This window comes from Pezoporus flaviventris, unplaced genomic scaffold, assembly GCF_033815535.1.
Source record: "Pezoporus flaviventris isolate CSIRO_AGI_PZ_B2104156 unplaced genomic scaffold, CSIRO_AGI_Pfla_v1 ptg000041l, whole genome shotgun sequence".
Lineage (NCBI taxonomy): Eukaryota > Metazoa > Chordata > Aves > Psittaciformes > Psittacidae > Pezoporus > Pezoporus flaviventris.
The window spans coordinates 13,230,495-13,251,686 of NW_026892589.1; the positions used below are offsets into that span (position 1 = coordinate 13,230,495).

Genomic DNA, 21,192 nt, shown 5'->3' on the forward strand with positions numbered 1-21,192 from the left:
GCATACTTGAGTTTTCATTTTAACCCGGTGGCTCAGTTTTCAATGCTCTCTGCTCATCATCTTATGAAATATAAACCACATCTACTGGTGTAATCTGAATGATACCCATGTTTGAAGCTTGAGATTAAATACATCCCTGCGCAACGTTAAGAACTTAAAAAGTTACATATAACACAAAACGTTTCCTACCATACATAGCATGCGTCTGTTCATGCGCACCATACTGTGTTGCAGAAGAAGATACTAAACCAGGCTGTGCGTGTGTTGGTGGTGCCATCATTCTAGCGTTGCCCTGTATTACAGGGCTATAAACATGAGGATGCTGCAGTCAAGAGAAAGAAGAAAACAGTTAATTGGAGGGCTATTACAAAGAACCTACTGTCATCTGAACAAGTATGTACTTAGAAACAGTAATAGCAATAGCTTAGCCTTACTAAAATACAGAGCAAACTACAGATTTCATACTAGCACCATTATCCCAGTTGTTCCTAAAAATTAAAGGGTATTTTCTGCAGTGGGCTAGAAAGTACCAAAACCCACTGGCATATCTGACTTTTGCTACTCGAATTATGTACTAAACTTATGCATCTAATTCTGTATTTATCCAATCATGTCTATTTCAAAGCTTTTGAAGTAAGAGCAGTACACCGAATTGTTTGTTTTTAGAACACCTAACTAGGAGCTGTCCTGGCCTTGACCTGGAAGGAGCTAAAAAGGTAGGATCAGTAATAAATGCCAACTTCTAAACTGACCTTACAGCCTGTTACAGGCTTTGAAGCACACCATGACACCATCAGAACACAGAAACTGCTCTAAGCGACTTCTTATGACTGAAGACAACTTAGGACTGAGCCATTTAATTACTTCTGGTTTGACTTACCACGTAGAGTGAAAGGACTCTTACCTGAGATTGGTAATGTGGCACATGCTGCACAAGAGGCTGATTAGGAAACTGTTGGGGACTATATGCAACATATTGTGTTGAATAAGCAGGTGGCGTAGCTACAATTGGAGGGCCTGCTGCTGAGGCAGGATGCATCATGGTGCTCTGATGATGTTGGTCTTGCCGTTGCTGTGGCATATTTGGTACTACAAAGCAAACAGTGCTTCATATTAGAAACACAGGACAACGAATGACCATCTTCCTGAAGGGTTTTACATTACAATGTCACTGTGACCAAGTGGAACACCCTTGCCTCAGCTTTAACCACATAATAGAGCTCTATGAAAAAGGAACAGCATGAAAAGGAGCTCCTCCAACAAACATCTGATTTTCATCACCGCCTCTGAGCCGTGTATACATGCACAAACCCAGGCCTGCTCTTTTTGTGAAGGAAGGAACAAAGGTGGAGGGAGAGAAGGACTGTCAAGAATAAGTAGAGAAGAGAAAGGTTATATCAGCATACCTACGTTATTCAAATTTGATCCTGTCCCCTTCAAAAGGCTTAATTCACCCTCTATGGGAACTACTCAGCAACTGTTCCATCAACTGGAAATCTGAGTCTGTTAAAATTGCTTGTGCTTATGGCTGAGGAGAGCAGAATGAAGGTCTCCACACAGCCACAGTCAGAGCTATTCACATCTTTTAAGCTCTGTGCTACCCCTCAGGATAGCAGAAAGCAACTTTTAGGTCACAGTCAACACTGAAGGGGACAAATCAACCTACAAGAAGAAAAGGAGTAGGAATAATTAGAGGAAAGAAAGAGTAAGAGAGCAGAGCGCTGTAGTGTGGGACCACCTGGGCTATCCTGGTAAGACAATCAACCAAACCACAGCAGCCAGGCACTGAGCACAAACTAATTCAGCCTACTAAGCAATAGGGCATGAGAGTTCAAGGTGAGCTCCAGCTTGCTGCAGCGAGACTGCAACTAATAACTATGCTAACCCAAGCACCTGTGAACTCCACTGCAGTGCGCAATGTAGACAGAGCCCTTAGAGAGAGGCAAGGAGGGAAATGTTGAAGATGTCAGTAAATTCCCTCAGTGATGACTGTATTTACACTGAAAATCAACAACAGAGAAGAGTAAATACAGGATGGAACTGGAACAGCGTAAAGGCCCTGACCTTCAACCCATGCAGCTCCGTCAGGACTGTGCTGCACACAGGATGGATATCCAAAACTAATGGAACTTGAGAAAGGAATTCAGAACAGGAGAGCAGCCTCATGCAGCAAGTGGGTACCCAGCAACATATCTCTGATTAAAACAATCAGTGTCACCAACCAGAAGATTTCCTGGTCAGACCACAGTGAAGTTAGTGTGGTTTAAAACAGAATTACATTGTGGGGTTTTGTCTTCCCTCCATTCATAAAGGCTACTTGTTTATTTCCACACAGCAGAACTGCTCTTTTAAACAATTTCCTCCTCCAGTGACTGGAGCTGCAGCACTGGAACCTATCATCACAACCCACTGTATAAAACTGCAAGAAAGCATGCACTGTGTAGAATCAGAGCATTATGTGAAAAACGACTATCAAAACAAGACCAGCATTTTTCTGCTTCTTCACTGCACTGCCCAGAAGAGAGTGCATCTCACCACACATGTTCTCCCCTCCACAGCCACAGGTGTCACTTCTTAAAACCATGGCATTGTTAGTCCAGCTGTTCAGTGTTGCAGAAGGAATGCAAAGGAACAAACTGGAACCAGCAGTAAGCTCCTTCCAGAAGAGCAGCATCACATACTCTTTCTGAAGTATCTCCCTCTTACTCTGAATTTCTCTCTATACTCTGAAGCATGAACTCTTTCTGAAGAAACACTGATTTTGCTTGTTGACCACAACAACCCCCTCTACTAAAGCACTACTGAGGGCTCTGCTGTAAATCAGTGGAGAAAACTGGTGCAGAAAGGTTCCCTTTACACAAACCCATGATGTTTATGAAATATAGGAAATGATCACCTTACCCTAACATTCCAAGTGAGAGAGACATTTTCCTGTTTGACAAATCAGATTCCAAACTAAGCAACTCCCCATTACTCCAACTTAGCATGTTTTGGCTGAATTAGTTTATCTAGATTTTCCACTTACTTCTCTTTATTAAAAATAGCATTTAAAATAGCAATTGAAAGCAAATTAACACAGATTTGAAAACACATAAACATCTGTAATGTATTCATGCTGCATGCAGACTAAGAACCAAACAGGCAGTATTATTCTCACCTTTACCTGCTCTATATGTCTTGGCTTGGTTCACTGGCATGGGCGTCATGGGAATTGGATACAAAGGCTGAAACAGAAGGAGGTGAAGCTGTGATATGCCTTCCAAAAGTGAATGTGTGTCAGGGTGGGGGCCCCACTCAGCTTTGATGTGTTTTACTCGGTTATGTTACATGGTTTAGTGAACTCTGTCTAACATAAGGTATTTTCTTGGCTCACCGTGATTAATCTGTGTGTACAAACAACTAAGGGCATATGGTTTGCAACAACCACTTAAGTCATGCTACTACTGCTGCTTCAATGTACTAAACCAGTCTGCTTTATAACAGTTAGATTTGTTATTTTAGTAATCCCTACAATGACCAGAAACCAGTGGGACCCAGCTGGAAGAAACAGTTGCTTAAAATTTAAGAGAGCTTGGAGGAAGGGGAGGAAGTCTAGCTAAAACTTAACAACAATGCAACTGTGCCCGTATTTACAAGAGTATTATAAGCTGTACCATCTCCCTGTTTTAACTTGGATCTCCTAAGTGTCCTCGACTTGCTGACACCCATCTGAGAAGTGTAAGCTTGCATCTTACCTGCACGCCTGGACTCACTGGAACCGGGTACATCATATTTGGTGCAAAACAAACGGGCTGCGTGTACACTGGGGTTGGCTGCTGATGACCCACCATGGAGGGGCTAGGCTGAGCTTGTGGACGAGGGGAGGTTGGTGTAGTAGAAGGTTTCGGCTACAAACAGAGTTCAACGAGGCATAAGATTAGTTTGATTACCCTCCAAGTACAAGTTTTACTTAGAAAGCTCTACTCAAAAGCAACAATAAACAGTATCAAGTAACTTACTTGAGCAAAAGATCGAGGGTTGAACTCTTTTGCATTAGGATTAAGTGTTGATTTTCTAACTTGCCTAAACATAACAAAAAAATGACATTCAGCATTATTCTTCTATAAGCATATCTGTAAAACTCCCTAATGGTTAAAAATTTAGAGATTAAAAAACCTCATTTCCATCTGAGAGTCAGATTTCTGAGAAGACAAGCAACACATGGCATGCAAAAAGCCACCCTTGGTGACAGCACTATTACTATACTCATCCATAAGAAAGCTTTCCTGCTGTTGATACTACAGCTCACATGAGCCAGGAAAACATTCAAATAAGCATTTAGATATGAATTAGGCATCAAGAGTTCTACATGCAGCTCTGCCACTGACTCATCAGATGACTTTTAGTAGTCACTTCACCTGTTCTCTTCTCTGTGTAACAGAGAGTACTGGTATCAGTATATAAACAGTAAGATATTACACATTCATCACAGCTTTATCCACAAATGGCTAAATGCTAATAACAGATGTGCTTATTCTAAAAGGCATAATTACTCACTCAGAAGTATCTTTCTTCTCCTCTTTATCCTCTTTATCTTGTTTACTTCCAGGCCCAGATGTCTGTACACCTTGTGAAGTTACCTCAGGCCCTCGCTTTTGCTCAGAACTATTACTTATTGAAGGAGAAATACTTGGACTATTAGGTTTGCTACTGCCACCATTAGAGTTAGTATTACTGCCAGTTTCTATGATAGATTCTTTAGGGGTTGATTCTGTCTTTTCTTTAACTACATCTCTCGCTTTTTCACCTTCTCGGGTTTTGTTTAGCAGCTGATCCACTGCATCTGAAGAGGAACTCGACTGTAACTGAAAAGGAAGAACCCCAAGGAATATATTCAGTAAATTGATATGCAAAACTAGGGAGAGACAAACCCAATGCTATCACATACACAGAGTAAACCACAGTCCCACAGGCCTCAATCATCTGGAAATGACCTTTTAAAGCATACATTTCCATCTCTACTAGAAAAGAAATCTATGAAGCAGGATGATGTGTTAAGCCTACACTGTGAAAGAAGCTATTCAGCTACTCAAATGACCTATATGTTGATTAGGGAGTGACAGGAAAGCTTAAGAGAAACCTCTGGACTCATCCCCATGTGATTTAACAGTAACACTTGAAAAGCCAACCTGATTTAATAAACCAATATAACCATTTTCAATTTGCCTCAGCAAATCCCTTTACTTAATTTTCAAACAGCTCTTCCACATGGAGTTTAAATGTGATAATTATTTGCACCTAATAATCAAACAGGCTTCAAGTACTGTTTTCAGTGTACAGTCAATATGCACATTCACATGTATTAGGCAATTCTACTAGCAAGAGTCAGCATCGATTTTATAGTATCTAGCATGAATTCTTCTGTTTTCATAAATGAAGCTCAAGTGGTGAAGACCTGTTCTCCTGTTTAACACATGCAGTTTATTCAGTTCATTAAAATAGTCTGGATGCACACGAGTTAACATCAGTAAGTTAACACACAGAGAGACTTACCCTAAAGTCATTCTTAAATTTCTTTAAATCATCAATCTGTTTTCTATGTTCTGAAACAATTGGAGATACACCTGCCAAATATAAGACCAACATTGTCCAGGCATTTCTAATACAGGACTGATACACAACACGTACACATTACTGATTTTGCAAAAATGTTTCACATCTAAAAATGAAAGTGTTATCACTTCATCTGTAACTTGCTGTAATTCCATGAACTACGTGTATGAGCACACAAAAATACACTGCTGAAACCACAGCATTACATAACTGGCATATCTGTAGTTCTAATGCGTTGCACCAAGACAGAAGCCCTGAGGTGCAGGGACTGCAGAACTCAGCTGAACACAAAGCAGCATGCAGCAAAACCCTCAGAACATTAACAGACCAGAGTTTCAGATCATAGCAAGTAAAGGCAAACGCTGAACATGGTCAGGTTTAGAGCTGGACTTGATCTTAAAGGTCTTTTTCAACCTAAATGATTTTATGATTCTAATTTCAGCATGAAAAGATGTTTTGGAGAACTAAATGAACAAATGATGCTGCAGAGAGGGACAAATTTAAGGCATAATAGGAAGAAGCACAGCTACAAAACCTATGCTGACCATGATGCTCAGGAGTACAGCTCTAAGCAGAAACACTCATTTAGTCCAGACAGCTAAAAACCAGCTTTGTGAGCAGCAAAAAGAACCACCAGAGGAAAAGAAAGCCCACCATCCACATGAGCATCTCTATACTGTGTTGATAAAATGAGTCAAGAACACCACGTAAAATTGCAGGCCTGCCACTTCACACCTGCATGACCAAGCTCTCGATGTAGAACACCCCAGTCAGACTGCCTCCAAGTCTTCCTCAAAATGCTAACTAAAGCAGTCAGTACAGCAGGTTTAGTGGGTGGAATTCCTATATTACACAAGAATAGTTGAAAGCTTGATACAAACCTTTGTTTTCAGGTTTAGAAAAACTAGGAGAAGTCTCACTTGGCTTTATATTCTCCTTGTTTCCAGTTGCTGAATTTTGCCTCTGGTCTTGAAGCCTAGTATCTTTAGCTAGGAAAGAAATTACCAAAGTTATTCACTTACACACAACTCAAACTAACCAAAGAGAGACAGCAAGAGAGACAACAGAACTGAGATTTAACCATTTTAGCTTACAAAAGAAAACACTGGGGTCTGGAGGGTTATCCTCCCTCCTTCCCACTCTACTGCCTTTAAGCTGAAGAAGTCCCTGTCAAACACATCCCTCCCATCATACACAGAGCCTTAACTAGGCTGGGAAATGAACTATAAACTGAGAGTGGACTATTTTCACTAGTCCATTAGACAGTGCTGGAATGATTAGAGTTCTCAGACATCTTGACTGTGCTCTTGAGTCTTTAGATTATTCCCCTTCCTTCTGCTGTGTCCAGAATATTCCTTGAAACCAGCATCCCATGTTTCTTTAAACAGCCAGGAACTCAGTTTGAAGAAAAAATATAATCCTCAATTCAAGTCAAACACCTATAAGCCCATTCTCCTAAAAGAGCAGAAGAAATCAAGCATACAGACTTACCAAAAAGCTTTTCTCCAACCTTAGTTTAAAGCTAGCATCATGACAAAAGGGGAACTTGCTACACAGTGAAATCAAATGCATCAAAAGTCTTCCTATCATTTAGGAAGCAGCTCTGCTCTTGCAGAGGCACATTCTTTGTCAGGGAGTAAGGAACAGGAGCATTTGCAAGCAGCAAGGGTAACTTACCTTCACTGGAAGGGGTAACTGCTCTGTTGGATGCAGGGCTGGCAGGTGTAGGAGAGGCAGCTGGAACAGGCATGGCAACAGATTCAGTGGGAATAGTTCCAGGCTGAGGAGAAGGCAGAGCTGGTCCCATGGGAGTGCTGCTCTGCCTTGGAGACCTAGGCCTGTGTGTTTTAGGGGATAATCTCGGAACTAGAAACAAACAGGGAAAAAACAGTTATAGGATTAAGTTTCCTCATCTGCTCAGCAGTTTGCTTCTTTATAAATCACTAACGACATGCTTTAAAATACTTAGTGAAGCATTATATAGTAATTGAAAACCTGTTTACCTTTCAGGTTCATCTCCTAGTTCCTTACAATGCAGCATTGCAGATAAGTGGTGCAATTAATTCTGCAGACTGTCCCCTAATACACATCACTGCCCTGTAGTGCCACCATGAAACTGCAATATTCTCTGCCCAGCCCCCAACAGCTCACATTAACACAAAAAAGGTGGCCAGGTCTCCACACAAACAGCTGTAAAACGTTTAAAAGGGCTGAAAAAAACCCACATCCATTTTACAGCGTCCTCTTTTGGAGGTTTGCCAGCTGGAAGAAAAACAATATCCTATTGAACGAAGATGGTTTGATGTATGGTTTTGCCCCTGTGTAAAGCAGTGAGGGAAGCTGTATATTCTTTGAATGGTAAGTTGTACCTCCTGCTCACCCCACCGTGGCTAGTTACGTGCTTTACATCGCATATTAACATCAAGTGAGCCAGGAGAAAGACAGGTTGTTTTAACAATCCTACTTGCATGTTAATAACATATAAAATGGGGAGGGAAGATGAATCAGACATAATGCCATGACAGAAGAGGTTAAATCTTTTCCACAAGGCAACAGGTCTGAGGGGGTCTAATTCCTCCCTTCTTGCTGAAACATGCATCCCCACTGCCCTCCTCTAGAACTCTAGCACTGCTAACATGGACCAGCCCTCAATCGGCTGCTCACTTGCCCTTCAATTCAAAGAGAGTGCCCAGCTGCTGACAACTCACTAGAACACAGCCTCAACTACAAAAGCTTGAGCCTAGGGCCTGTGTCATGAAGTATTTAAGAAACATGTTAATGGAACCAAAAAAGAAGAGACACTGACTATTATCTGCTGCTACAGCACTGAGACAAACACAGAATAGCCACTTAAAACCTGACCAGTTTTTAAAGGAAAAATACATCCAACTTAACTTGAATATCATTTCATCACCCTTCCAACACCAGCCTTCCTCTATCCAAACACCTCCTCCATTGTAAACCACAACTCAGTTACACTGCCATTAACCAAATTCAGTGATGCAATGGAAGACAAAGAACTTTTCCTGTCTCCTTCAATAACTTCCCTGAAAACTGCTTTTTTCAACAACCAATTCCCACATTTTTCCTTCCTTTCATACAGCATCTGACTTAACCTCTCTGCCATTAGGTCAATACTGCACCTGAAGGACCAACTCACCAACTAGTTTACTAAGCTACCTGGGAACATCCTTGTCCCACATCATCTGAACAGGCTAAGTTAGCAGACCAGTGTTTATTCAGAGGCTGAATTGTCTAGAAACGCAGTATTCTGCTTAGCATTCATACTCCAGAGTGCCCCTGGCAAGCCATCTGCAATAAGCCAAGCTTTACCTACCCCCACTGACAACTGATGACCACGTCCCACCTGAAGGGCTGCCTCGTGCCACTGCAGTAGTAGATGCTTCCCCTGGTGCATTATGAGATACAAATTCTAAGCCACTTGAAATTGTACCCCTACCAGTAGAGACTCTGTGACCTCGAGGGTGCCGTTGTGCCTTAGGAGACATCCGTGGAGGCCCTGAGGAAAAGAAGACAACCCCACACAATAAGTACTTCATGTCCACCACTACGAGTACCCAAACATACTGCTTTTAAAACTGGGTTTAAGCTAATAACTCTCAGTATTATAGTCAAGCAATTTACACTGACATCGACTAGAACCAGGGATCCATGAGAGTAAAGAGGCCAAGTCATTGGTCCAGCCAGACTACCAACACTCATCGCCTTGCTCTGACAGCTCAAGTTCATTGACATTTAGAAGCTTTATCAGAATTAGAACAGGTATGCAGGTCCTGGATGTAAAAGATTTGAATCCAAGCATCCAATATTGCTTACTGCCAGACATGCCAAAAAGGTGAGTGGCCCAGCTCCCTCTGGATAAGCACAGCTCCAGGCTATCAAAGGTTTTCCAGAAAAGAACAAATATCCATTGCTTTTGTCAGGTGGTGATACCAACCATATATTTACAGTGCAGTCATCACTGGCTGACCAATGCTCTTGGGGAATTTCAGCAGAGCATCCTGCATTGAGGCTGAACTGCCTGCAGCACGTCGCAATTCATTTACAAGTCAGCAAAATTGCAACCAAACAAGTTATTGTTATCCCCAGGTTCAAGTCATGCATGTTGTAACGCCAGAAGCTAAAGTCAGAAGTGAATACAGTGATTCCAAACAGCTTATACCACTGCCACAGAACAGTTATGCTCAAGTCTAAGCAGCAATACAGTTCCTACAGCCTAAAATACATTTCTCTGTACAAGATGAGACTGAAATGTTGATACTTCAAAGGAAAAACGGTGTATGAACAGAAGACAACGTGGCCGATTACAGTTCACTTTTAATGTAGGTCAGTAACAGTGAAAAGTTCAGATAATGGCTTTCTGGTTTTAGATAAAGTTCTAAAAGATCAAGTACCTCTTCTGGTTACATAAATCTTTAAATGACAGCCTCCATTTTAACCATGACTCTCAAGCACACTTCAATCCAATTTATCTACAGGCAAGTCTTTTAAAGAATACACACTTTGTCCAGCAATGCCCTAGTCCATGTTGTGCAGGCTACTTTTTAAGTGCACTTAAAGAAGATTAAATAAACATTTGAGAATATGCTCCCTTCCTGTACCCTCAGAGGACAAATTTAGCTCTGATACTTCTGCATACAGCTATGGAGACTCATGGGTTAGCCTTTCCCTGCATATTCCTGGCTGCTAATGCAAACAGATCTAAAGTCTTCTACAGATTCACCTACAAAGCAGCTTATCCTATCCCATTCCACAGTGCACTTCTCCAAACATTGGTTTTTAACAAAAGGATTTAGTTCAATTTGGAACTGCTTTTTGTGGAACAACTGTATTAAAATATTTGATATGTTATATACAATTCATATTCCTAAGAAGGCCCTTCCAAGTTATCAGGTCCTGCATGTTGCTGTTGGTTAAGTTAAGACACTGAGCAGCGTTTACAAAGCTGAGTTGATTTCATACCAACTTGGGAAATGTCACAGCTTTATTTTGTTTTTGTAAAGCTCTTCAAATAAAAAGGTTAATAGAAATAGTCTGATAAAACTAAAGTTAAACACAAAATATAGGTTAAGTAATGAAGAGGAAAAACAATTTTGTAATTAAACTCACAAAGGAGTTAAACAAAGACAAACAAAAACATGAACAAATCGTGGTATTGTACCTTCTGAAGACATGCGTTTAGGCATAGTAGAGACAGGAGCTGGAGAACCATGAGCAGAGGGGTGAGACGGGGGCCTGGAGGGCCGCGAGGGGGGCCTGGAGGGCGGCCGTGTAGGGGTGGCTGCCCGAGGTGGAAGAGAGTTGGGACCTGACTGGTAGCGAGAAGGTGGGCGAGAGGAAGGAGATGGGCAAGGCGATGGCCAGGGAACACCTGACAGAACAAATGATATGAAGGAAAGTATAAAAACTAAAGAAAAATTATGGGGAAAAAGGTCAACAGAAAAAAAAAAGTAAAATATGACAAAATGATTTTTCATGTTTAACCCTTTGGGGATAGCTCAGTTTAGCTCGGCAACCGAGAAAATCGGTCTCTGCAAGGTTATTTCCTCCACCTCAGGTCAAATTTAACATCTGAATGTCAGAAACTCCCCAAAGGGTTAATTAGGATCTACAAATACTACTAAGGAATAGACAGTAAAGTTTGATCTGTTAGCCTATTATATATATGTTCTACAGTACGCATCACTCTTGACAAGATCCTTAAATAGCTACTAGAGGTTCTCAAACAGCGGTTCACATATAGTATTGACTCTACAAACTGCTACTTTCAAACCAAATGATGAGCAGTATCAATTCTAGGAACTGTATCTTTACAAAAAGCAGCGGTGTTCAGTGTCTGAATCCTGCCATTAACGCTTTTAGCAGTTATCTGAAGTATTAATGTCGTATTTTAATCTAGGATATAGGGCTCACTGTTTCCAAATCAAAGAGATTTAATTCACAAGCCATTCTGAATATTTTAGGTATATGATGTTCATTCAGCAGACTAATAGTATGACAGAAACCACGACTACTATGAACAAATGTCAAGGCTCGCACTGTTTGGGCAAGACTCAGTTGTTCATCCTTTATACAGCTGACTGTATTTAAAAAGGAAGTCTCACTTACCTTTAGATGGTTTCTCAGACTTTCTCTCCAGATAGAGGCACTTGAGTATTCTACATTTATCATTTATTCACAGCCATCTCTTGTAATAGCAGTTTTAACTTTGAAAAAGAATGCCTCTAGGATAGGCTACTGCTGAAATCCATCTCGGCTATGTGGTGTCTGGTTTACAGAACACCAATCCCTGCTATACAGTGACTATGTCTGTTTATAAATATTACCCATGTGTATAGCAGCAAATACTCAAATAGCTATTTGGAGAGAAGGCTTTGATTCCTCTTCCCCTAACACTTCTTTTGATTTATCCTTTTTCATGGGAAAGAGAACTGATCCATGCACCAGAAAGGAAGAAAGATGCCTTGTCGGCTGCCACCTCCCTTTCACTAGGTGTCAGCATTGCTACTCCTCCACGTTGAGCTCAGCAGCAGTACTACACAAAGCAGGTTTTAACCTTTAAAACCTGATACTGCACCATCATCTAAGACAAAGGTGACTGAGAGGGAGAACAAGTGACACTTCTGCTCTGAAAAGCTTCGTACAGCGCAGCCAAATGCGCGTTCCATTACAAATTAAACCCAAATCAAAATCACAACCTCTGAGTTAAATGATGGGTGCTAATCTAGCTTACGAAATACACATCCAAAGACCACATGAGATGCAGTTGCAACATAATTAGGTAATTGACTGCAATTTTATAAAGCACATTTGTTTAGACTTCAGATACTTGCCTCCGTTAACTACTCTTTGATCTGCTCCAGAGTTAGGACTGAATTCTGAAGTATGGGATCCAGACCTTGAAATTGGTGGGCCTGATCCAGACTGGCCCATCCTTGGCGAGTTTTGTCTTCCACTTCCCCAAGACAGGACATCTCTGTTCCTCTGTCCAGGTGGAATGTATTTATTTTCTCTGTAAAAACAGCAAATTTCTATCAGTGTCAAGACAGAACAATGAAAAGGACCTGACCAAGTGCTCTGCTGCCATTTTCTGTCCTTCTCAAATCAAGCTAAAGGAAAATTCTAAATACTATCAGATGTTGACCTAACATTCACCTCCTGAATTGGCTTTTGATACTGACCACAGAGTCCACTTTCTATGAGCTCACAGACACTGAACGCTTTAGTCCTAATGCCTGAAATTCCCCACAACATACCATAACCACTGCCTTTTCCTGTAATTCGGTCTGAATTCACCACAGAGATAATACAGGGCCAGGCAGAGGTGCACAAGTTAGTGTGAGTGCCAAAACCAGCACAGGACTGTTTACACAAGGTTCCTAACCTCATGAGCCCTGCTGAAAAAGCAGTTTCAATGAGTAAATGGTACCAAAACATGTACATCACTTAACTCAAACTACTATCGACAGTGTGTGCAAGTACCTAGTGTTCACACCGTGGCCTTCTCGTTCGTTAGCATTTCTCTGAACAGCAGTGTATTTTTCTTCTTCTGTTCTTTCATCGTTTTCCAAGGCAACCCGAGCTTTGTATTGGGCACTTGATTCGATTTCCTCTGCTAATTGAGTTGCTCTGGCTTCCCGTTTTAAAAACTCTTCTGAATTATCTCTTTCTAATGGCACCCTAAAAGACAACGAAGAGAACCTCTGAAATGCATCCAAAAGCACAAAGGAGCTACAAAAATGACACTGTGTTAATTCTAACCAAGTCAAGAGGAAAGCAAATTGCTTTTAAGCCAGCAGACTTGCTGTCTTTTTTAGTATGTTGATATTCCTGGACTGATTGGATACTTGGTGTGAATTCAGTGCTATGTACCTGCCTGGAGAGCTGAGGTCAGGCTGCAGAGCTCTTCCATAGGACTTGTAAAATCCCCAGTCCCTAAAGCTATGCAAAAGCTCCAAATTTTCACATGGTTGAGTACATTAGTAATAAAAAGCCCCAGCCTGTTGTTTAGATAGGAAGCTGCTCTAAAAGACCACATTTGAATTTCTTTAGCTATTTACACATTCCCAATGGACACAAGAATCCCCAGTCCTACTGAAATTAAACAGTTACATTCCTAATCCTTTGATAATTCCAGCCATAGAACTGCAGCTCTTCCTGTTACGAGGAACTGCAGAAAAGATGAATGCAACACATTAGAGCACAGGACCAGAAACCCATGACTCACTTGCCATGTCCTAGGACCTCAAACTCGTTCATTCCACGTATCTCTATTAGGTAATGGCGTGTTGCGAAAAGCATACGTAGATTCCATAGGAAAGCCACCAAGTATTAAACACAGAAGCAATGAAATACTGAAAGATGACTAGGGATGGACATCACACCCTGCAACTCCTTCTGTTGACCCATGGTTTTGGTTTTTACCTCTTCTAATTTGTGTTTAAGAATCAGGATTTAGAAAGCAACTTTGCACTTTTTCCCCAGTTCTAATACTGAGTTCTAGAAGTCATTTCATCCAACCTTACTTCAGAATAAACTACATAAAGAACACAGCTGAGGCTTGGACCACGCTATGCTGGGCATTATAGAATCACTACTGCACGTACTTGGAATAATACAAAAAAAGAACAAAGAACGTAGGTGGAGACACAAGCCAAGTATGTACTAACATATGCAAGATTACTCAAGTGTTGGTGGCACAACCAGGAAAACAAGTGGCTTTGCCAAATCCAAGCCAGCACTCAGCTACTGCATCACACGTTTTTCCTCATACACTTCTGGCCAGTCATCTGCTGGCCTTATCAATGGGAACTTCAAGGATATGAAATAAATCCCTTACCCTTCAGCCTAAAGCTTTGGCTTGGCTCAAACAAGCTAGGCAAGAACATAAAGCAGACAAACCTGAAGTCACAGGCCTTGCTTGCCCTGTATTAAGCTTACACTTAAGAACACCCAATACATCCTCATTAATTTAAAGTGACTGAAACAAATGAAGGGATGTATGGTAGCAGGGATGTCAACCTAACCAAGCAAAAGAACTCCTGATGGAACATACGGATTTATGTTTTCTAATGGAGAAAAGCTGGTCTGAACCCCAGTGATGAGAGAAGCATGTACAGCAGGTGATGAACACAAACTTGCACCTTCATGCAGTTTGACAAACTATACGTGCTTAGCTCTAGGAAGGGAAAACAATCAAACAATAAATCCTTCACAATCCTTCAGCTGCACATATACTCATTTAGCTATGCTGCTGCTCATCACATACTTGGGAGAACCAGGAAAAGAGCTTCCCAGTTTAGCAGCCTGAGATGCAGAGCAAGTTGCTTGACAATGGCATTAATTTAAAGCCACCTTTGTGGTTTTAATCTCTTTCCATTAATATCCATAAAGCAGAAAGATGGAAGACTAAAGTTCAAAAGTACAAAAAGTACTTAGAGCAGTGAAGTATATGAAAGACCAGCTTCTCCAGGATTCAAAAGTAAGCCGATTAAAGCACTTAGATGATCACCCTGTCACAGGTCTATTTTAACAAAATAGTAGAAATAAAACTGTTGAACCAAGACCTGCAGACTAGTAAAAATCGAAATACTCCCTGCAATTCCTTGCCATTCAAAACCAAGTTTACACTTTGGGGGTTAAAAGAGTGGGAAAACATTAAAGACATTTCACAATGGCTGCTGAACATCTGCAATTGATTTGTTTTGCAGTTGCAGTTAACATTATAGCTGCAGACTATTGGGAACAGGTCCACGCTGCCAAAGTAGCCAGAGCAGGCTTTATACTACTTCTATATTCAAGTTGTTATTATACTGTAAGTAAAACTTTACTTTAGATCTGGACAAGTCTGCTAAACAAGTCACATCACACAACCGCCCCCCAGTCATCAGCAGCATTCCAACATCATCCAGATCAACTGGCTCAGTAAAATCAGGATTGAGTGAAACTGCTCTGTTAGGTTAAACACAAACTATGGATACAGCACCTATGCAAAGTTTCACAATTCGGTATTTTCCACCTTATTCATAAAGGGTTTTGTGAGAAACAAGTATTATAGCATGCCTAACTTCAGAAAATGTTGCAATAGGAAGGAATTGTGTCCATTTAAGGGAACATATAATGATTACTACATCTAACTATTCACAAAAGGCTGGCAAGGTTTCTTAAGCACTATTCATTCACTGCATTTTCAGTTACTCGATTCCACAGCTTTAGAGAGTATGCAAAATTCTCTTCAGAATACAGTTTGTTTGAAGCAGGGAGAACATGAAATACAAATCTAATAACAAAATATTTTGGAACTTACGTATAAGAAGATAAACTGCTGTCATAAGTTGATACTACACCATAATTTTCTTCATTGTAACGAAACATGTCATTGGGATCCCATCCATTAGACTAGAAGAAAATGATGTTTGTTTTTCAAAATGACACTGGAAACACAATTCCCTCAAACTTGAGGGCTGATGGCAGAAACGAAACCTTTTGCCCTTTTCCTTGGGCCTATAAATTCACTGTCCAGATAGCAAAGTTACTAAAGCCACAATTTATTTCAGAGACATTTGTTCACCAGATGCACAGATTTTACCTTCAAAAGCCAGGTTTTTCTTGTTTGTTGTGTGGTTTTGTGTTCTTTTTATGATGGGTTTTAAGTACCATGCTCACTCTGGTACCAGAAGATTACTGGCTAGCAGGGAATACATAGATGAATGCCTTTTTCCCAAGTGCAAACCGATGCTTCTGAATGTTAGAAGTGTCCTCTGCTGTGGCAAACGCTCCAGCTTTTCAAAGGCACTATTAATGCAATTATGTGAGCCACACACCCCACAAGCAGAACACCCCTGTTGATCTGCACAACTTCCCCACTTTAGTAAAATTGCTATTACAGCACTCAAAGCACAATGGTAAACGTTGTGAATGTTTTATAAAAGCACTGACAGTCTTAAGTATTCTAATAAATCTCAGCTGTACAATATGTACACTAAAATTGACAGGATAACTGTTCTACCCAAAGTTAATAAGCGACACAGTAATATGAGCAGATTCTCCTGTAATCAGAAATACCATCCTTTTTCTTTAATATATTGCAGTCTGAATACCTTACTAAGAAGAATGAATGGTTGAGTAAGAGCTGACTGCTATGGTGTATAAGGAAATGTCACTTGAGACCATACTCTTCATCTAACGATTCATAATCTACTGAGATTGTATCTGTGCTTATTAAGTCATGGGTCATACTTCCATCCATTTCCTTGATCTTAGCCCAGAGACAGTTAGCTAAGCACAATTTCGCCATAATTTCCAAATGCAGTGATAGTCAGACAGGAATGCTCTGATTAAACGTAAATCACTTCAGTGTACTGCTGAATTTGGAGTCCTTAATCAAAGCTCCTCTTTCAGCCAATCCATGAGTCAAACACATCCCTTACCACAGCTGCTGCCATTTGTCAATATTTGCCAAAACTGGCATTTGAAATCCAGCTATTCTTATTGAAATGGTAAAAACCTACTGTGGCAGCTGCCAGCAAAGACTGAACATCAACCCATACAATGGAGGCAGCAGTTTCAGTCCAAAGTTCATTACTAGATTAAGATTAAGGAATTGTTGCAACGCATGTCCAGAGAATGAGCTGATCTACAGGCTGCCATACATGATAAAAAGCATTACTTACAACATCTGTCTCTAATGCCTCAAGCTCCTCCGTAGCAGTGTTCTCTCCTCCATCCCATGGTTCAAGATCCTTTTCCTTGTGTTCACCATTGACTTTAGCACTGATGGCTGAATCAGTAAAAGCATCTACAATGGAGAGGGGAGGGATGGGGGTGAAATTAATTTGGTTATGTACAGGAAACATACACATTAGTTTCTCTGAGGAACAACCAAATACAGCTGAATCACAAGCAGATTAAGTATCATTCACCTTCTCTTGTAGTTGCGGTATTCAATAGGACTACGTTAGAAAGGCACTTAATGCTCAGAATAGCTGTGAAAGTACAGGCTCAATTCTAACGTATCAAAAAATAGCAGTAATTACTTTCAGTTATTTCAAGAGGCAGTACACAAACTACATGTATGAATTTTGGGGAAAAAAAGAACAAAAGAGATGACCTGAGGATCCCCATTCCTCTAGCAAACCCAATCCTCGTAGTAAGCACTTTCGGAACAGCCCAAACTGCACACTAACATACTATGCAAATGTCAAAGAAGCATGAGTGCAACCCAGTCCCTCTCCTTTAAATGGGTAAATTACAATTTTCTCTTCAAACATCTGAGTTTCTTCTATTTCTACAACTCCTCAGCACACCAGCATGCATGCACACGCTTCTATTCCCTTTGCAGTGTAACTCAATTATCCATCAGCTTGGTGCACCATTCACTGTGAGGTGAACAGAGATGACTTCCTGCCTGCAAGAGCTTTCTCAAGCAGCAGCTTACCCAAATCCCACAGCATGATTCAGAAACTCTCTACCTCTTGTTCACAGAATCCCAGACTGGTTTGGGGTGGCAAAAACCTTAAAGCCTATCCAATTCCAACCCACAGGGATGCACACCTTCCACTAGAGCAGCTTGCTCCAAGCCCCATCCAACCTGGCATTGAGCACTGCCTGGGATGGAGCAACCACAGCTTCTCTGGGCACCCTGTGCCAGTGCCTCAGCACCCTCACAGTGGTTGTGAATAACGTATGAAAATAAATAGGCAGAAAGGGTCTGCTCCTGTTTATAAAAGATATTAAAAGTATATAAAAAAATAAGGATCATGAGCTTTGATTTTCACTTGTTCACGTTTCATTCAAACCAGACTTAGGAAGGAATAACACTAGAATGTTGAAGCGCTGTAAAACACGTACAGAGCCATTCATCAAGGAAGCCAAGCTTTGTATTTGTAAGCAACCAGATCTCAGAGCTGCCACACTTCAAGAGAAGGAACTTTAGAAAACAATATAGGCTTGTTATAAGCTTATAAATAACAAAATAAGCCTAAAATAAGTAAGCCTGCAATCTACAATTTCCTATTATCATGCTACTGCTACAATAAGGAGTAAACATTTCAGACCTTTAGCAAGGATGAGATCAAATCACCAGGCAGTGCCAGATATAGAAGAATGTGGCTTAAATTAACTTTTGGCAAGATACAAAGATCTTACTAGGGAAAATGAACTTTAAAGCCATCATGAAAAGAATTCACAACATATGAAGCCGGCCACTGATGTTCCAGTTTTTAAACCAGCACAGGAGACTGCTGACATAGCTCCTTATTCCTGTTTTACCCAATTTCACAGTGAGGTTCTGCACATATATTGGTATGATCTGTCACTAACGTGAACTGGGCTCAGTCTGTCTAATGACATTCAGCACTGTCTCATGAAATGCTTGCTCAACACAAAGACCAACTATGGGTAAGGGATTAAGCACTGTTAATAAGCTCAGATGGAACAAAATGTTATAGAAGATGTATGAGAAATAAGGAGTTTATTAGCTAAGTATTAATTTCAAATACAGAAGAATCAGTAAAACAAGAAAGGCAAATGGAGGAAGGACACAAGAGGAGGCACAACACTGTTAGGGCTCACATGGAATTCCATAAACCTGCATCCATCACCTTGTGTGATGTGACCTGGGACAGCACCAACACAGCTGGAGGCCAACACTTTTAACTGAGATTGTATTTTAGCTCATCACTAAACGTGATGCCTTTAGCAGGCAAGTTCTGGGGTCACTTGTTAACTGTTCTGAAACAATCACTGTACCATAATACTGCTACCTTTGTGCTGATGCACAACCCCAATCCTTGTGTTTTCAACTGCTCAGAACAGGTAAAAGTCAAGGGTGAGAAGTCACCAACTAACTGCAGGATACTCTAAACGATTCTGGGAAGTTACACATGCATGTTTTACAGTGCCATAAATGTGCGAGCAAAGACAGTGAGTTGAGTTTCTGTTACGTATTATGGTAAGAAAAGCAGTACAAAAGGCAAAATGCAGAGACACAGAGTGACTGCCAAGAAAGTTACCTGTTTCTGAAGGAACTACAACAGATATGGAGAGAGAAAAAATTGGAAGACATCAGATATAAATACAGATGGGTTTTTTTTCTTTCACATTATATTGCTGAATTCAGGCAATGCTTAGCTATTTCAGTCCCTCTCACAGACACGTTTAAACCAATTATACATCTCCCACCCTGCAAAAATCATTTCCATAGTAAAATGTTCCCATCTATTAACAGCCCCACTTTCCTTCACAAACCACCCCCTTCCAAATAGCCTACAGAATTCCAAGATGTACCAACTCAAAAGGAAACATCTCTTGGTTACCTTCACACAACCAGCTTTTAAAATACTCTATATCATGTTTAAATGTCCTCTAAAACTACACAGTAACACAGTGCTACCTCATTCCACAGTTAAGGAGTAACTGAAGAGCGTAATTACCAGGAAGGTAAGGCACATGTATTTGGAAACTCTACATCTACCTTATCAATACCCCATAGCTCACGCTGCCACAACCCAGACAGACCAAGCTGCTGCTGTGCCCAGCACCAGTGTTTCCTGTTTGATCTGCTCATGTTGGACACTTTACATCAAACGCAGGTTGGAGGCTGCTTATGTCACTCAGGGAACTGAAATTTGCTTCTATATTACTTCAATGAGAGCACAGGGAGCTCTTCTTCAATGAGATGAGATAAATATGAGTTCCAAGGACTGGTAACAGCACCTGATGGAGATAATCTGTATTTCAGCACGGTGTTTCCTTAGTTTCTGTTAAATTACTTCAAACTCCACACAAAACTCTGCCATTTTGGATAAAGTGAATAAAATACCAGCTTAATAAGACACATCTACTCAACCCACTAATTTTCTTATTTTAAAAGCCACATAAACATTAAGCAGAGTGCTGTTAAAAATCATAGTGATACTGTGGGGAAAAAACCAACCCAACTCAAAACAAAAACTCCACTATCTAACAAATCCTACCGATCTGAGTAAGACCTGTAGAGTCAGTGCTGTTTCCCAGCAGAATCCACTGTACCATGGGGCACAGAAGCTCCAGTGCTCTTCACTTCTCTCTCACTTCAGAATGAAAGCCACAAGAAAGACTGCAACAGCAGTTTAACCTCTACGACTCAAAGGAAATCCAGAAATACAAGCTACAAAGGCAGACTTCTAGTCAGACAATATGGTCTCAGGAGCACCCAGACAAAGTTTAAGTGAGGCAGAATGGTACCTCAAGGCACACATCCCTATTTTTCTGGAACAAACAGCCAGGTGGGGACACGGGACACTGAGATGAAAAATACTGGAAGTCAAACAAGGCTTTACCAAAATTCATGAGCAACAGAATTCGGAACATATGGAAAAAACCAAATCCTACAGATAATGGTTTCCAAGATAAAAACACTGCTCTTAAGGTTAGTGGCAAAGTAGAAGCTAAACCATGAGTTGCTGCTACAAGTGCTGACTGGCGGAGTAATAACAGACAGGATACTGATTGCACAGGCTCAGCCTCTCCTTTATCTGGTGCCTCCCATCTCTGAGCTGTTGAATGAGCAATTCACAGGACACCTTGACATGGCCAAAG

At 40.8% G+C, this 21,192-nt stretch overlaps 1 protein-coding gene across 11 annotated transcripts in view; it reads right to left on the reverse strand.

The window, feature by feature from the left end:
- The window catches only part of ATXN2 (ataxin 2), a 51,610-nt gene that overhangs the window by 15,907 nt on the left and 14,511 nt on the right, over positions 1-21,192 (reverse strand). For 3 of the 11 annotated variants that reach the window (XM_061466395.1, XM_061466396.1, XM_061466400.1), the window contains exons 6-20: positions 17,286-17,410; positions 15,920-16,011; positions 13,096-13,293; positions 12,447-12,625; positions 10,775-10,984; positions 8,930-9,112; positions 7,270-7,458; positions 6,474-6,581; positions 5,533-5,603; positions 4,537-4,844; positions 3,999-4,062; positions 3,735-3,887; positions 3,164-3,224; positions 905-1,089; positions 190-322 (exon numbers count right to left, since the gene is read on the reverse strand). In XM_061466395.1, coding sequence (XP_061322379.1) covers positions 190-322; positions 905-1,089; positions 3,164-3,224; positions 3,735-3,887; positions 3,999-4,062; positions 4,537-4,844; positions 5,533-5,603; positions 6,474-6,581; positions 7,270-7,458; positions 8,930-9,112; positions 10,775-10,984; positions 12,447-12,625; positions 13,096-13,293; positions 15,920-16,011; positions 17,286-17,410 — 2,259 coding nt within the window. Of the gene's footprint in view, positions 1-189; positions 323-904; positions 1,090-3,157; positions 3,225-3,734; positions 3,888-3,998; positions 4,063-4,536; positions 4,845-5,532; positions 5,604-6,473; positions 6,582-7,269; positions 7,459-8,929; positions 9,113-10,774; positions 10,985-12,446; positions 12,626-13,095; positions 13,294-15,919; positions 16,012-17,285; positions 17,411-21,192 lie in introns of those variants that run through there. The other 8 variants (XM_061466394.1, XM_061466393.1, XM_061466398.1 and 5 more) reach the window with 6 other exon arrangements.